This window comes from Oenanthe melanoleuca, chromosome 3 (genome assembly GCF_029582105.1).
Source record: "Oenanthe melanoleuca isolate GR-GAL-2019-014 chromosome 3, OMel1.0, whole genome shotgun sequence".
NCBI lineage: Eukaryota > Metazoa > Chordata > Aves > Passeriformes > Muscicapidae > Oenanthe > Oenanthe melanoleuca.
In genome coordinates this window covers 9170719-9188626 of record NC_079336.1, presented here as the reverse complement: position 1 = coordinate 9188626, position 17908 = coordinate 9170719, and the positions used below count along the sequence as shown (strand labels likewise).

Below are 17908 nucleotides of genomic sequence, written 5' to 3'. Positions count from 1 at the left end.
TCCTTTACCCTTCAATTTTAATAGAGCATCTGAGAGCACTTTAAGAGCCTTATTGCAGATAATGCACTAACTCATACAAATATCCAGCTACATCTCCCAGTCCAGCTACATCTCTCCAATATCCAAACTCCTGTCTTAGCTTCTACATAACTCTCATATTATAAACCCAAAGGTTATTTTGATCATTTTGTCACAGATAATGAAAATACTTCCAAATGCCTTAATTCCATGACCTGCTTTCATATAGTGAGTATTACATATAACATGATTAGCAGAAATGAATATAGGCATAAGTGCACAGCAGACACCTTGAAATCCCCAGAGGAAAAATGTGGAGTGAGCACAAAGTGTTGTTTCATTTTCTCTCATTAGGATAAAAGTATATTCCTATTATAGTTCTTTAATCTGGGCAATCCTGGACTAAAGAACCCATTTGGAACTGAGCAAAATGTGTGTGTTTTTATACTCCTATTTTCAGAAATCTTCTGTCAAGCCCTGCAAAAGGAAGAAGCCCATGTGACATCAAGCCTTTAGCAGATCTACTGTCTAACAGTCATCTGCTTTCCAAGTCCTGTGGGTAATGCTGTGTGCTCTGCTGGTTTAATGAGAGCATGGAGTAAAAGGCAAGTTCCCAAGTAAAAGCTCCCAAAGCTGTTTTTTCTTAAGTAAATAGCCCCAGTAAGTGCATGGATTTTGCTGCCAAATGATGACTAGGGCAAACAGAAAGATGCTGGGGTGTGGGGAGGGGTAACAAACCCAGCCAGATCAGGTGTGTGAATGGAAAAAGGTACATTTACCTTTTTGTTTCAGCCTTTCCTTCCTTAAGTGTCTCTTTTCACGGCTGCTGATCTTGGTCTGCCAAACTCCTGCAACACAGAGCAAAGGTCGTTTTTAAGCTATCAAAGAACTTTCTTCATTGCCTTTACTGCTTAGCACCAAGGTAAATAGACATCTGAAAGTTTCTGCTGCTGGCTGTAAAAGAGGCACCAGATCTCGTGCAGCATGTCCCCTGTGTGCAGAATGTCCCCTGTGTGCAGAATGTCCCCTGTGGGAAGCCTTTGCTTCCTCTGCAGAGACGTGTTACAGAAGAAATCCCCATCACAGACCTGTCTGTTGTGTCCTGACTCTCATAACTGCACATATTCTTCTGTCCTGTGTGCCAGCCTGATGTGACAGCCATTCCCTTGGGGGAGAGGTCACAGCAGAGCATCATCCACCTCATATGTCTGACAGGGGGGAGAAGTTAATGAAAATCCTAACCATTAAATAAGGCTTCAATTTACTGGGTTCCTCTAGCCCTGAATATGCCCTAAGACTTGTTCTGCAGTGTGGACACCCTCTCCCACTCAGCTGGTTTACACACACATTCATTCACACCCATGGGGCCACATCCTGCCTCTGTCCATGCTCTCCATGACCCAAGAAGTCAGAGGAGGTGCTGGCAGAAATGGTTAATGAAGGAAAAAACACAGTCCCTGGAGCTGAACAACACACTTCCTTTCTCTGAATCATCCCTGAAGATCCCCAAAAAAACACATGAAACAGTTCAGCTGGCTCATCCACTCAAAAAATTACAGATCCATCTGAAGAAATGTCTGCTGTGTCCTCTTCTCCCCCAGCAGCCTCAGCCCCAGGAAGGATTCTGGTCCAGCAGCAGCGAGGGCTTCTCTTGCTCTCACCACCACACTAATCACATTGTAATCTCTTAAGCCCAGAAAAGCTTAGAATTTGTTGTTTTCAAAGTAACCCTTGGTGGGGGGAGGCAGAGAGGGGCTCATGGGATGCAATGTATTTGCCAGTGCAATTGTAGCTGCCTGAGCCTTGCTGGCCTCTGCCAGATTTCTTTGCAGAACTGCTTGCAAACCAAGGTCTTGGATCTGCTCACAGGAGTGCTTCAAGTTGGCTGTGAGTTGCCCAGCACCTGTACCAGCCTCAGTCATGGGCACAGCAATGTGCATCAGCAGGGCAGAGGCCACAGCACTGGGGAAAGGGGTGAAGAGGGACCCTGCTGACCACTGAGCCTCTGGCCACTGCAGCATCCTTCCTCACCTGCAGACTTGCCCTCCCTGGGAACACAGGAGGGACCTGGGCAGTGTGGCAGGAAGGCACATGGCCCTGTCAGAGACTGCAGTGGTGTGGTTTATGGCTTAAGCATCTTTGTGAAGGGCTTTTGCTGGTTATACAAAAAGTGCATAATGAAGCTGCACCACCAAAGCCCACCCTGGATGGATCTCCTGACTGAAAACCTGAACTGTGAGTTAAACTGCCTAAGACAACTTGATTTGTTGTTCAAAGGGCACCCTCAGCCCAGCCCAGCACCTCCTTCCAGGTTTACCTGCTGCCAGGCTGGCACAGACCCTGCTCCAGAGGGGAGGAGGAAAGGTTTTGGGTGTGAGGCAGTGAGTGCCCATCTCTGCTGTGCAGACCAGCTCAGCTGTCCCCTTCACCCCAGGAAAGCCACATCTGAGGGACATCCATGTGAGGGGCAGCAGAGTGGGGTCATGGCCCAGCAAAGGTCCCTCCCAGAGGGTCACCCAGACCCTGCCCCAGAGCAGGAGGTGCAAGAGATCCACAGTGTGGCAAGGGGCAGGCTCAAACCTGCCCCCTCAGGGGAGGCACATGGCATTCCCACCTGTCCCAGTGCATATTAACCCATGGGATTCTATGCTTTTAGGGAGGGGACCCTCACCACCAAGAAGACCAGCTGGAGGGAAGCAACAAGGCATTGTTGGAGCCCATGGAGGGGTGACACGTTTCTAATCTTTGTCACTCTCACTGTCCCCCTCACACACCTCTTTTTCTATTTTTCTTTCTTTCTCTTCGCCTCTTTTAATATTAAATAAAATATATTGACTTTTTTATATCAACTTCTAAGCTCATTTGGTTTGAATCTCATTTTTTTGGGTATATTAAAATCTTTCAGAGTTCAATCAGTTTTATTTTAGAATAATTCTCTTTACTCCTCTGTAATTAAACCAGATCCTGTCCACGTAGTTACACTTAGGAAGGAGCAGGTGATAGAAATAACTCTCAAACTGGCACCTTTCCCCACTAACACAGAACTCTACAATAGTAGACAAGGCCTCCCTTTTGACATATTTAATCCCATGTTATTATTTGGTAATGTGCATCAGATAACAGAACAATCAGATCTTCTGTTACCTTCTTCCTCTTGCAGTTTGTCTTTTTCCACAGAAAGGAGATCTTTTGGCACCTCTTTGTCTGAGCACTGGGTTTTCCTCTTCTTCTTAGGCTACAGTAGAGAGGAGATGGATAGCAAAAGGATAGAACAAATATTTGTTAAGTTTCATCTGGAAGGAAAAAAGAGTCAGGGCAGTAGTTGCAAAATGGAGACAGCCCATGATACTCAGGATAGGGGGTTGCTGGAGTCTTTTAAGTGCGTGCAAAAGTCTTTCTGAGCAAATTTTATTGCAAATTCCAAATAAATAAACTTTGGACCTAAAGTCTTAACTTACCTGCTAGTTTAGAAAGTTTACATTTTAATTCAGATACCTGCTCTACAGTAAGATTTGCATTCATTGTTCCTAAGTTCTAATGTCCTTCCTCTGAAGGAGGAAAGTCTAAAGTATTTGTCCCCTTTCAAATCAGGAATGCTATAACCAAGAGTTAGGATCCTGCCAATGCTTAACAAAAAACCCCAGCCCCTCCCCCCTCCCCCCAAACCATGGAACAGCCTATTTTTAATGAAGGTATCTGTAGTTTGCACTAAAAGGGCACAGGAGTAGCTGAGGCCATTTTCATACAGCTTGATGAAGCAGTAGCACTAGCCTTAAACTATAAATTCTGAATGTTCTAGTTTAAGCAGTGGTTCTGCCATAAATATAGTTCCCTGCCCAGGCTCAGGGGCTGCTCCTCACTTAGAATCACAGAATGGTTTGGAAGGGACCTTAAAGGTCACCCAGCTCCAACCCCCCTGCCATGGGCAGGGACACCTTCCACTATCCCAGGCTGCTCAAAGCCCTTCCAGCCTTCCCTTGAACACTTCCAGGGATGGGGAAGACACAGCTTGTCTGGGCAACTTGGAACTTGCTGTAAAGACTTGGAAGCTCTTTAAAGCATTAGCCTCTTCCTCCACACCAGTACAAGTGCTCAGTGCCCAAGGCAAAACCCTCAAACAGACCCAGGGAAATGTCCCTGTCAGAGCTGGAATGGAAATACAGAAGATTCCAGCACCTGGCTCTGGGCTTGGATGATGAGAGCATCCCCCTTGTGGTGGCAGTGACAAACACTGCAGGGTGGCTGTGCCAGGAAATTACACAGTCTTACATTCCTGCATCATCTCCTGCAGCAAACCAAGGAAGAACAAACTACCTTAAAAAAATGAACATTCTTAAAACAACTGTCTCTTGAAAGATAATACATAAACTCTAAAATTCTTGCTGGTACCTTGAGGAGCTTTTTTTCTCTGATGTTGACTGATGTGATAAGATGGCCATTCACTGGAACCTAGAAGGTGAACAATTAAAAAATGCCTTATAATACATTTAGATGCATGTGTGTGTATGTGTAAATATATATATAAATATATTTATCTCAATATCCTTCCATAATGCATGCAATAGTCTGAAAGATACAGCTAAACAACCCCCTGTACAAATCTGGGCTAGAATTTGTGGCCTTGTGCCAACTGGAGTAATTTATTCCAAATTAATTAGTGTATGCTAAGCCTTTATGAATGTAAATCCAGAAACTTCACAAAGATTTATTCCAAAGCAGACATATTTGTGGTTTATCATAAGATTTGTCTAGGATCAAAGTTGTTTTTCAAATAGGGTAAACCTGGCTTAAAGAAACAGCATAGACATGAGAGGGCTTATTTTAATTCTTGTTTACCAGTTGGGGTGGACCTTATGTTCCCTCTCAAGTCTATCTGACCAACTAAAAAAATAGATTTTATCCTACCTAGATCCTGTAAAGTAAACAAGAAATGTGTAAGGACTTTTCAAATTATAGTTTGATTAATGTCTCAGCTGTCTCAGCATTCCCTGGCAATTGCCATCCAGCAGTTACAGGGATGGGAGGGTGTAAATCTGCAGCTGAGACAGCAAGGGCTGTGCCAGCAAGGGCCACTGCACACTCTGCAGAGCCAGCAGCATCCAGGGCAAGGCTGGAGGTCCTTCCACAAGGCTCCTTCCTTGCCTCTGTTCCCCCTGACACACACAGCAGCTCGTTCCTGGATGTATGGCACTTCTCTGGCTTATCCAGGTTGCTCTCCTTGTGCAAGGCAGCTGCTCTTCAGCACTGTCCAGGCTTCCTTCAGCCCATCAGACCTGTGGGCTGCCTAGTTGAACCCACATCTCCCAGAAGGGAGCCTGACTCAGGCTGTCCCCTGATCCCTGATCCATCCTCTGCCTCCTCTGCCTGGGGCAAGGGCATCCCTGGCAGCCCTGCCTGGAGCACAACCCATCTGATCCCTGCTGAATTCAGGTGCCCAATCCTCTTGGGGAAGGGAAGCCAGCTGATGCTGCCTCCTGCCTCTTTGATATTTGGGGATTTTAGAGGTATTTTTCACAAATCTCAGAGAGGTCTGCTTTGAAGTGCAGCACAGGCACCTGTATGCTGGCAAGTGCATCATCCCTGGAGGTGTTTGTTTGGAATTCCAGACCAGTTACAAGCCCATGGTGGCCTGGGCCCAGCAGGCTGGTGTTTGTCCCAAGTTCCACAGTTATTATGAGAGGAAACCCCCAAATTGTTGACTTTGCACAGACAATACTGATTCTGAGTTTTCCAGTAAAGCATCACAGTAGCAGGAGGCAAAACCCTGCCTGTTAAATCAGTAATTCCACCAGCTTCACATTATAAGCTTAAGCCAAAATCTCCTCCATCTCCCTCAGCTGTCATATGCAAACAATATAATTGTTTACAGTTATGTTATTCTGAACATTAGTAAAATAATTACTTCTCTGTTAAAACCCAGCAACATTTGTTAGGAGCTAGCAAGGCTGTCTTGTTTTTTCCCTGGGCACTCTCTTCTAAGACTCTCAGGTTCATTTACTAGAGACACTCCATAAACCCCACCACAAAGCAAACCATTTTCCCTCTCCTGCTCTGCTCAAGGGAAAATCCCTGCTCTACCTGCAGCAGGGAGGGAAGCAGCCTCTCACATAAAAGGTAGGATATAAAATACAAAACCAGGGGCATTTTGGTGAAAATTTGAACCGTGTAGATATGGCAGATCTTGAGCTTATACTATTCTTTCTTTCTCAGCATATGTTTCTGTATATTTAAATATGTGAAAACACAAATAGATCTTGACTCAGTGGACAAGAATTCCTTAGGGGAGACACTTTCCATTATATGACAGAGAGCTCCAGGAGAACTGAATTTTATCAGATGAATGCAAGAAGAGATGACTGGGGGAAGCCAAACAACATGTAAGTGGAATTTTCCTTCCTGATGCCATCAAACCCTGGTGATTTCCCAGTTTTCATAATGAAATCACTGTTTTCTAAAGGCTTTGCAAAGGGACCTCCCAAGTGAAGGCACTTTGAGCACGACTGCCACCATGGGCACAGAAATTGCAACACCAGCTTAGGATGCAAAGAGGATGATGATTTTTTGCCTTCTTTCAGACACACACAGATAAGAGGATAAGACATCCCACCTCCTGTTAGCCTCTCTTTATATCAAGATGCTTCTGCAAGCAAGAGGGACTACAGGCAGAGACAAGGAAATGTCAGGATTAAGGACATGAAACTGCCTCCCTTCCCCAGGCTGGCGTGAGCGAGCACAGCCCGAGGCTGAACAGAGCCCTCACACAGGCAAGGGAGCCCCAGGAGGAAAATGCTGAGTGCAATGGAGGATTAAGGGAGATGCAAACTATATTGGCTCTGACAGACTTGTCTCAGCTGGAGCAGGATCACATTCCTGGACCTTCTCTCCATATAAATGACAGTAAGCAAGGAGCTGGAAAATTGCAGCTCTTTGTTTTAGTGCTTTGCTCACCTGACTGCTGCATACTTTTACCAGACAAGCACTGCATTTGCTACTTAAATGATATTTCACCTGCTAGACAAACATCCACCTCTGTCTGCATCACTGACTAGGAGGTTAAATATGAACTTCTGACAGTCATTTACTATGACAGTCTATTTACTGTGTGCCAGGGGTCTTTGTGATGACTGAGTGGCTATTCAGCCCTAAGGACCCACCTGGGACTCCTGAAGCTTGTTGTATCCTTCCTAACAAGCAGCTGAGTGCAAAAAGTACCAAACCTGATCACTGATACTCAGCAAACATCCCACACTGTGGTGATGCTCTTCTTTCAAACCTGAAATGTCTCTTGCTTCTCTGCCATCCTTCAGTAATACCAGCAACTCCCTTCCTTTCATCACCAAGAATTTTTACTGAGTTCTACTTCCTTTCAGTGGAAATGTATTATGTTAGCCTGACCTTTTGTATTAAATCCTGCCCTTATCCAACCCTTTTTCAGGCAGTAAGCTGGCTGTGTGGCTGAGGAGCCCCACCCTACCCTATTCTTCCCTTTTGAAGCCCTTAGGGTAGAGGATTAGTCATGCCTCTTTATCATGCCATTTGGCCACTATGGAAAGGAAAAAGGAATTTTCATTATTTTATTTCATTTTACCTAATGGAATCATTAAAGAGAAATTAATATTGTTGGGGAAATTTTTTTCTTAATGAAAAATGTAGTTTTGTAGAGGGAAAACACATCCAAATCCACCACATTAAATGACTATATTAAGTCTTAAGTGCAATTCCAAATACATCAAATATATGCAGAGAAACAGAAACAGGACTTTTAGTGGAATCAGACTTAGCATATTAATTTCTACTCACATTCTGTGGAACAATAGAAAGATTATTTTTAGTTCATGGCCATTTGGTTCGTGACCCAGTGGAACAGGATTTCCCCCCCCCCACCCCCTGCCTTTTTTTCCCTTTTTTATGTAACTTGAGGTTATATTTCTGATGATTGTTCTGAAACTAGCAATTTCTAATTCTCTTGAGCTAGTGTTTAATTTATTTTGTGCTGTTAATATAGTTTTACATAAAGTCACAAAGAAAGGAGGCAAAGTGATCCATTTTCAAGTGCTAAAAAATACTAAGTTTAGTATATAAACCTTGTATTCAAAGCCATAATAAAGCTGTATGACTACAGACTTACCTTTATGTATTTCAGTAGTTTTGTTAGACTAGTCATTTTTATAAAACCCAACACCTTTATAAGGGTCCATCAGATAAGGACAGCCTGATTCACATCTCAGTGCCACCAGCTGGTTATAGGATTAATTAAAAATTATGTGAACATCAGCTTCAGGTTCACTAACTGCCCTTTGTCCCTTTGGTAAAGGTGTTTAAAATTGCCTTCCTTAGGAAGGCATGGAAAGGTTTGCCCAGTAGAGGGATACTAGGACAAAATAAACTCAGCCTTTGAAACCCAAAGGGAGCTGTTATATGCTTCACACATTGGAAGTTAGGGAATTCATTTAAGAACATGAATAAAGATTCAGAAAATTGTTCTCAGCTACCACTTTCAGAAAACTCAAATTAAGTGGGTTGGACACTGGAAATGAAAGGAAGCAAAACTACCCTGTTCTGGCAGGGGGTCTGTGAACACAAAACCATTTCCAGATTTATGAAGTACTTCAATTAAATTGTTTCTTAGTGCTCATTTCCAGTGAAAAAAAATTGGAATTCTTTTCACTTTATGTTACAACACTAGAAAAATGTAGTGGGTTTAGGCCAAAAGGCAACACTGGTTATGACAAAAGTAACACCAACATGCACTAAATTAAATTATAAGGGAAGGGGTAGGAGAAAAGAACAAAAAGAAAAGGACTTTCTAAGCAGGGCAATAAGTTAAACATGCTCTCTCCCTCAAATATGCTCTGTTACAACTGGACAAGGTATGACTACACTTTCCAGCTTTCTCAGTAGATCTTCAACAAGCCGAAAAGTGAGCAGGAAGTCTTCATCCCTCTCAGCATCCTCTGGAAGATCTGGTCCTTGCTCCCTACACTCCATGCTCTGGGTCAGATTATTTGCAGCACCACTTGCAGCTCACTGTTGGCTCTCTGCAGGTGTGTTCTCATCTGTGCACAGAGGCAGGGGCTGGGCACAGGGTGAGCAAACCCAAGTGCTGCTGCTGCAGCCAGGCAGGGCTCTCACTTCTGCATCCACAGACAGGGAGCATTGGTGAGACAAAGGTGTTGGGAAGTAAAGCAGTGCTGGGTTCCATTAATTCTGACTCAGAGCTTCATAAAGGGAAGCAGACATCCTGGCCAGTCTGGCTTTGACACATGGTCATGTCCTGATGATGGACTTTGCTCTGGGAGACCTGTTCCCTAAACCAGTGGGAACCAGGGAAATGGGAAAAGCCAAGTTTGAATTTGTCAGAGGAAAAAGAATGGGGTTTAGGCAGAGGCCATCAGAGAAACAGGAAAGTACCAGCTTCAAAGAAAATCAGGCAGTTCTAACAGCTAGGGAAAGGATAACACAATGGCAATTTCTGCTCAGGTGACAATGGAAGGCCAAAAAAATGTTGGGTTTGTTAGCAAAGGAAACTGGGTGGCTCTCAATGCATGGGAGAAGGATATAAAGGAATTTCATTGGGACATGGCTGCTCACAACCCTACAGAGACATATCTGCAAGGGGAGGGACAAGAGAGCACAATCCTGGTTTTTGATCAATACTGTAAGTACTAGTATTCTTATTGTTAATAGCTGTTACTGATATGTGGTAATGCAAAGTTTTCTCTGGCAAAGTCACTTCAGACAAATGTGTTCCCAGTAGGAAAGAAGAGTGTGTTGGAAAGGAAAATTACATGGGAAGCACATGCAATGAACAGAATTGTATGAGAACTACACACCAGGAATATGTGAAATTTTCCCTTTCCCTCAAAGCACCCAGCATAGGAAAGAAAGGGGCAGTTCTCCCATGGAATGGATGCTCCAAGAACCTTGTGGAAAAGGATCTAGGCCATCAGAACAGGAAACCCGTTTGTCTGCATATGGTCCCAAGGATGAAATTGCCCATAGGGACCCCTTGAGCACAAGCACAGGCTGATGACAAGGAGTGGGAGCCAGGACTGCATATGTAGCCCTTCATATCCAAAAGCAATTGAGAAGATTTAGGGAAACATCCTTAAGATGATGCTGCCTACATGGCATGTCCTCCTGCTGGCCAGCCTTCCCTGGGCACACAGCAGCCATAAACACAAGGACCTGACATGTACCTGCCTCAGTTCAGCTGCTGTCACCATCAGGGGGAAAAAACATATCTGGGCAACGAATTTCTGCAGCTGAGTAGATTAAAACTACTGTTGTGAGGAGGGATGAAGAAATCTGTTTCCTGGGATCTTCTATTCTGATTAATTAGAGCACCATCTCAACAAGGGATAAAGGCTCCATTTTAAGGAGGCAACTACCAAACTCTAACACCTTCCAGGATACTTTAAAAATCAATTCTAATCCAGGGCAGCTGTAATTGTAATTGTAGTAATTGTGCAACTGTGTTGCACTGGCATGAAAAATACTGTGGAACCTGAAAGGGTAAAAGAAAAAGTCTCTGCAAAGCTCTGGAGCTGAAGGGATGGATCTGTAGTTCTAGTACAGCAATCCTGCAAGAAGCAAAAAGTATCTCCAGTTTATAAAGACACTTCAGAAAAGCAGAAAGCTTTCTTTTGGAATGTATCAGATTGCACATATTTTTAGAAGCTGCTTAAGGAAGCTGATGTCACTGCATTTGTTAAAAGCACTCCTCTTTACACCTGACCAGTTTGCAGAACAGCCCAAAAACTCTGAGTAAACACAAACCCCCCCAACTCAACAACTGTTCCATTCAGATCAGTTGGCTTCCAGCAAGTATCATTAGCCATTTCCCAAAATTAGGGAAAAGGCAATCATGAAAAAGACTAAACACTCTCAGCATAATTTCTAGAGGGATTTTTGGTGTGTGTTTGGCTGTGTGACAACATGTGCTTGTATGATTGTGTGGAGGCCTTGTATCCATTGGAACTAAGTGATGGGTGAGAGGCTGGACATGACCTGGCCATGTGCCCTCACAGCCCAGAAAGCCAAAAGTGCCCTGGGCTGCACCCAAAGCACCAGGTGAGGAGGGATTCTGCCCCTCTGCCCTGCCCTGCCCTGCCCTGGTGAGACCCCACCTGCACCCAGCTCTGGCTCCCAAGTAGGACATGGACCTGCTGGAATAAGACCAGGTTTATCAGAGGGATGGAGCACTATGAGGAAAGGCTGGGAGAATTGGGGTTGTTCAGCCTGCAAAAGAGACGAGTTCAGGGTGACTGTCATGGCTCTGGACAGGACAGGGTTAGTTTTTTGAGGAAACTGTGAAGGAGTCTGGCCAGGACCTGGAGCTTATTCTATCTCACCTTAAAGTCATTGCCAGGGGGGCCAGGGGAAGGGACTCTCTTTTGGGGAGAAGGGGTTCCTTCCAGTCTGGTATTGTCTATTGTTAAGGGGTTTCTGTGTGAATAATTTCTTTTCTCATACCCTCTGTCATAAATATTATTCCTGTTCCTGTTTTTTTCTTATCTCGTTGCTGTTTCCAGTAAATTGATGCTATCTCAGTTTGTGATCTTTACCTTTTGTGCCTCCAAGTCTCAATCCATCCCACTGTAGGTGGGAGGGGGAAAGCTGGGGAGCAGGAGGGGGGAGCATGTGGTTTTGGAGTCTTGGTGGGGGCACCACTACAGTGATGAGCTGAGGCCTTCCAGCACCTGAAGGGAACTTCAAGGAAAGATAGGGCAACACTATTGACAAGAGCATTGAGTAAGAGGACAAGGGGGAATGAGTTCAAACTGAAAGAGAGGAGGCTTAGATTAGATATTAGGGAGTTCTTTACCATGAGGATGGTGAGGCCCTGGAACAGGTTGCCCAGGGAAGTGGAGGCTGCCCCATCTCTGGAGGTGTTCAAGGACAGACTGGATGGAGCCCTGAGCAACCTGGTCTAGTGGAAGGTGACCCTGCCTGAAGCAGATGATCCTCAAGGTCCCCTTCCAACCCAAACCATCCTACGATTCTATGAAAGTTTGTTTCAACAAAATTGTATCACATGGGATGTTGAAACCACTCAGTCTGGGTCTAGCAGGGCACTGTGGCTCCTGGACAGTTTCTGGATCCTATTGCTATGGGAAGTATGGACACAAAAAGGGAAGATCAGTCCTACATCATCCTGCAGCCAAGTAAGAGCGGATTTCATGGGAAGGCAACCTGACAGCCCACCCATGGGGCAGCAAGTGGGAATCACTGGCAAACATGCATTCCCAAACTGAAAAAATAATTAACCACCTAGGTTCTTTTAATTAAGATCTTGACTTATCCACCACTCCAGGATATGCAGATGTTTGGCTGCTGAGATGTATCAACACACCTGAGCACTGGAGGCAATTTGTGTCTTGGTTTTTCATACCTCAGCAGGCAGCAGAGGGGGGCTCCTATTCTGTAATACCTCATCTTAATTCTGTAATACACCTCATCTTATCACATTGGCCATGCCTATGAATGGGAGACTTTGTTATTATGTACACCTCTGCTGCTGCTTTCCTGGAAATTTTCATATGCAAATTTCAGCATATCAGAGGTGTTTGGCTGTTCTGGCATCCTCGCAGCAGCTCGGTGCCAAAGCAGTGCAACGTTTTACACTAAGTAAGGAGATAAAGTTTTTGCCTCGAGGATATGATGTTTCAAAAACAGAGAGAATCTGATGGGAAATGACAAGGAGCAGTGGAGAAGGCAGGGTGGGGAAAAGAAAACAGAAGAAACAAACAGAGAAAGAAAACGGCACGGTACTGTCACAGGAGGACAGGCCTTCATTTTTCATTTCAGTATGCAAGATGTTTTCTCAGGATTATCTATCTTTAGGATCTTTTAAGTTATTTTTCTTGATCATCCTCTTCTCATCCTCCACCTCCTCAGGAGCTGTTTTCCATGCTCTGCACGATAATCAGTGGGTCTCATATAGAGGATGATGCTACTGTGTAAATGCAACAGCAAGAGGCCAGTCCCTAAAGAGCAGGAATCACTCAGCAATGGAAAATATGAGATTAATAGCAGAAACTGCACATGACTGTAAACAAATTTATCCCTTCAATTTATCCCTCCTCTTCTTTGGTTTCTGTTGCTTAGGCCTGTGAGACGCAGCATCCCTGACTAGAAGATATCCAAATAGTGGCTTCAGCTTGAGCTAATAACCCTGCCACCATCTCAGCACCTGGACACATTCCTGGTCATGAAGAACAAAACCACGTATTTTATAGCACACATTAAAAAGATCCTGGCAAATTCATTTTGTTTGTCTGTCTCAGAAATGAGACCTAGGAGATAATAGTAACAGATTAAACAATAAAGTGGGTGTATCCCCTTTCTATCCCACGCTGCCTCCCGTATTGGTGGCTCTGGAAAATTTTCATTGCTTCTGCAGGCAACTCAAGTTATCTAGTATTGATGATTATAAAGGTGCAATAAAATTGTTACTGAAATCCCTCTTCACCCCTTGACACTGGTAGCTCTGTTCAGATTGCTTTTAGATTTAGTTGTTCTTTAAAAATTCAGGGGTACTTATGCTGCCAGGTCAAGATTCTGCTCTGACTGATGAAAGAAAAAATACCCTAAAATGCAGTAGTTGATTAAAATATAACTATAATACAACTAAAAGCTAAAGCTTCCATGACAAAATAATATACCCTTGAAAACTAGTGTTACAATGGAAAGCCTGACACATTTCTGCTCCTGAGGAACAAAACCACTTATTTTATAGCACACTTAAAAAATCCTGCAAATTCATTTTGTTTGTCTTGCTCAGAAATGAGTCCTAGGAGACAATAGTAACAGATTAAAATGTTAAAAAATCTCGATATATTAATTTTAAGTACATACTTATGTTTGGTAAGTTATTCTGAGAGCTTTACTTTCCACATTGCAGTGGCTTGGTGAAATTGTTTTCTGTGATTTACACTGAGATTTTCTGCTACAGACAGCTTACAGCGTGTCAAAGCAACAGGATCATGACAACGTCATAGAGAAACTTCAACACTGTGTATCAAATCAAACTCAGTGTATATTCAACAGGGTGGCCATGATCACCAGCTCACAGCCATGTATTAATGCAATAACAACAGAGCTTTGGTTTGGAGTAAATACACATAATTAGAACATTGTATTAACAGCAAGGTATGGCTATTACTCCTGTATATTCCTTCTTAATATGATGGACATTAACTGGAGTTTTCTTAATTCCCGGCAAAGTGGATATGGAGTTCTGCTGTCAGACAAAACGACGGATGAAAGGCCAGTGCCAGCACCCCCCAGCCAGGTGCTCGGGCCACCTGCTGCCTTGCACTGTCATCTTGATGGCACATCAAGGGTTCGGCGGGGAGTGCCGAGCTCCTAAATCGCACTGAGAGGTGCGGGGCGGGATGAGATGGGATGAGACAGGGCGAGATGGGATGGCAGCAGCCCGGCGGGACGCAGAGGCTGTTCTGTGCCCTGAAAAGGTGCCGGGCAGGAAAGAGGGAAGGATGCTCGTCCCGTCCCGGGGAGCGGGCCAGGCTAACCCCGGTACCCTTACCTGTGCCGTGCGCCTTTGTTCCTGCGGCTGCCGCGCCGGCAGCGCCCCGGCCGCCCGGCCGCCGGCCCCCGCGGGGCCATCCTCCTCCTCCTCTTCCTCCTCCTCCTCCTCCTCCTCCTCCTCCTCCTGCGCCTCCCCGGCGCGGCTGCGGGGGGGTCCCGGCGCGGCCGCTCGGTCCCGCAGCCCCCGCAGGACGAGCAGCGCGGCCGCGGCCGCCGCCAGCACCAGCGCCGGCCAGAGCAGCGCCAGCAGCCGGCCCGGCAGCTCCCCCGCGCCCAGCGCCAGCAGCCGGCCCGGCAGCTCCCCCGCCGCCGGCCCCAGCATCGCCCCGGCCCGGCCCGGCTCGGCTCGCCCCGCTCCCGAACTTGGTGCCGGAGCCGCGCTCCGAGCGGCACCGGGCGGGGATGCGGGGCTGCGGGGCTGCGGGGCTGCGGGGCTGCGGGGCTGCGGGGCTGCGGGGATGCGGGGCTGCGGGGCTGCGGGGATGCGGGGCGGGGGGGCCCGGGGGGCGCGGACACGTCGGTGCTTACGGGAGCGAAGGGCGGGTGCGCCTGCGGGGGGCGGGAGGGACCCCGGGCGCGGCCGGTGGCTGGCGCCGGGGATGAAGGGGTTAATGCGCGCAGTGGGTTTTCCCTTGAGGAGGATGAGAGCGGACGCGATGAAAGGTGAAGGCGACGCGATTGGAGCAGCGCAGCGCTGGTTTGAGAGCGGACGTCTGGCCGAGGATGGGCTGTGCGGGGATGCTCACAAGTGATGCTTTTCTGCAAAATTCCCCGGTCTGGACAGAGCGGTCTTTGGGGACGTACTTGTGTTGTCAGGCAGCGCTACAAACATGTCGCAGCATGGCTGTGGCGACGACAGCGCTGCCGTGTAATGCGGCGAGGTGCGCTCAGCCCGGGCTCATCCTCCAGCTCATCTGCCGCCGGCGGAGCGCGGCACAGCGCCCCGAGACACAGGCTGAACGCAGGACGGAAAAATTCTCCGGCCACCTGATGAATAAGTGCAGATGATGCTCTCAGAAAGCCTTTTTTCGAGTTTCTTTTAAAATGGAAAGCTGTGTTTTGCCTTGGTCAATCTAGAGGGACAGCCTCTGAGCCATAAATAAACATTGAGTAGCCGTGAAGGGAAGGAGTGAGCTCCTCGTCCTCTCAGCATGGTTGTGTCTTGCACCTGGCACAAGCACAGTGGTTCTTACTAGGGCCATAACTACCAAAAAAAATAAAAAACCAAACCCCAAAAACAAAACAAAACAAAACAAAACAAAAAAACAAAACAAAACAAAACAAAAAAAAAAAAAAAACAAAAAAAACCAAAAACAAAACAAAAAAAAAACGAACAAACAACCCCCCCACAAAACAAAAAACAAAAACAAAAACAAAACAAAACAAAACAAACCTAAAAACCAAACCAAAACAAAAAAAAAACCACCAAAAAACCGTAAATAAAGCTTATTTAATTAAAACAGAAAAAAAGTCGTGTTTGTAGCAAAGCCAGCACAGAAAAAAGGCTGGGATGGGAATGACTTTTATCTGTCATGGCTTTATTTCACACCCAGCAGGGACTGCTCTCTCTTGAGTGTGAATGCAAGTGCTGGAGCTCAAATTCTCAAAACTGAAAAGATAGCAATGAGGAAGGCTTGTTATCCATCCTTCCATTGAATTACCAACCCTTCAGAGATGAAAGATTTGTTATTCCCATGTCCTGGGCCTAATTACAATTAATCCTAAACAACTCTGTGCTTGAAAGCACAATAAGGTATTTATAGCACTCTAGAAATTTTCAGATGAAGTACAAGAGAATTGTGGATAAAATGATGTGCTGAATGACCTTATGGGGAGAAGAAGGTTTTGGGAGGGAGGGAAGGAGAAATGCTTAGTACATAGGAGAGAGCTGTTGGGGTATGGTGGTGCTTCAAATACTGTTGTTGGGATAGGAAGCTTCTGCTTAAACATGGATCACACAAGTTATCATTTTCTGTCTCTATCTCATACTGCCTATCTTCTAAAATTTAACACTGAATAATCTTTTGGTCGAAAACCTCAGGAATTTGAGTGTTTCTGTTCCTAGTACTGATACTGATGTGTTGTGAGAATGTGTCTATCTTGCACCCATCTGGAGCCCTGAGCTGATAACTCAGTAGTCATGTGCAAATGTCAGAGACTGGGGAACTTCCTCCATAGCTCAAAATGGCACTTATGTGGTTAGTTTAGATACTTGCCTTTTTTTTTTTTTCCTTATCTTGATTTTTATTTTTTACCCTTCTTTATTTCTCTGTTTGTAAAATGAAGATACATCTCTTCATGTCTGAGCTGATAAAAATGCATACAATCTATACCTCAGCTTATACATAAATTCACTACTTTCAGCTCATCTAAATTAGTTTATCTTTTCCTGGGGAAACATAAGCTGAAAGACATTTCAGGAGTCAGCATTGCTTAATTGAGTATGAGATTACTGCTTTGTACCATTCCCTTCTATTTCTTTTTTTTCTTCAATAGAGGCAATTACTGTGGCTGGCCTCTAATGGCATTTATTTAAAAAGATAAGCATCTTCATATTAGACCTTTTTTTTCTAGTATTATTACAGGCTCATTTGGCAGCACATCTCCTACACTATTGCTCTATGAAAACAGCACAAATTATTATCATGTCATGTTATATGGAAAGACTGAAATTTTGGTGCAAACGTGAGGAGATATTTTTCCATTTATGTGTGACATGAGCTAGTTGCAAATGTCAGATGGGGAGTTGTCCTCATATCTGGACAGAAAGTCCAATAATTAGGAGATGGAACCACCTATCTGTTGTGGACCAAAATGTGGTGGATTTTCACTGACAAGATAGTGCAGACATTAATGCCTGATGGGTTCTGGTCAAACCTGTCTGCTTCTGTACAAAGTTTGTCATTCAGGGTGCTGGAGTTATGAAGATAGGGTTTGGGAAGTTTTCTGGAGAAAAATCCAATTTTATTAATGTTTAAGTATTTAATGAAAGTTGTTTGATTTTGACAAAGTCAAATGGCGACTGAAAAAAAAAAAGGCAAAAGTTTTGCCTTGAGCAGTTTTCATGGTAAAGGCAAACCTGAGTTTTCTAGCTGAAATTAAAGCATTATTTGAATTTCAATTTTCTATTAAATCATTTTAAAAAAGAAATTTTCTAAAAAAGGAAGGAATGAAATGATTGCTTTAATAACATTTCACAGAAATGGTAAGGTTCTGCCCTGATGGATTAACAGTAGATTTGAGGATCCTCCCAAAAAAAGCCAAAAGAAACGCCCTACCCTGACACTATTCATGTTTAATCAAAAACAACAAACATGATAGAAAAATTAGTGATTTC

At 44.8% G+C, this 17908-nt stretch overlaps 1 protein-coding gene across 1 annotated transcript in view; it reads right to left on the bottom strand.

The window, feature by feature from the left end:
* Positions 1-14893, bottom strand: part of LOC130251922 (protein LYRIC-like) — a 30864-nt gene extending 15971 nt beyond the window's left edge. The window contains exons 1-5 of the mRNA XM_056488987.1: positions 14702-14893; positions 14570-14665; positions 4408-4467; positions 3163-3253; positions 798-866 (exon numbers count right to left, since the gene is read on the bottom strand). Coding sequence (XP_056344962.1) covers positions 798-866; positions 3163-3253; positions 4408-4467; positions 14570-14665; positions 14702-14893 — 508 coding nt within the window. The remainder of the gene's footprint in view (positions 1-797; positions 867-3162; positions 3254-4407; positions 4468-14569; positions 14666-14701) is intronic.
* Between the last annotated feature and the right edge of the window lie 3015 nt (positions 14894-17908).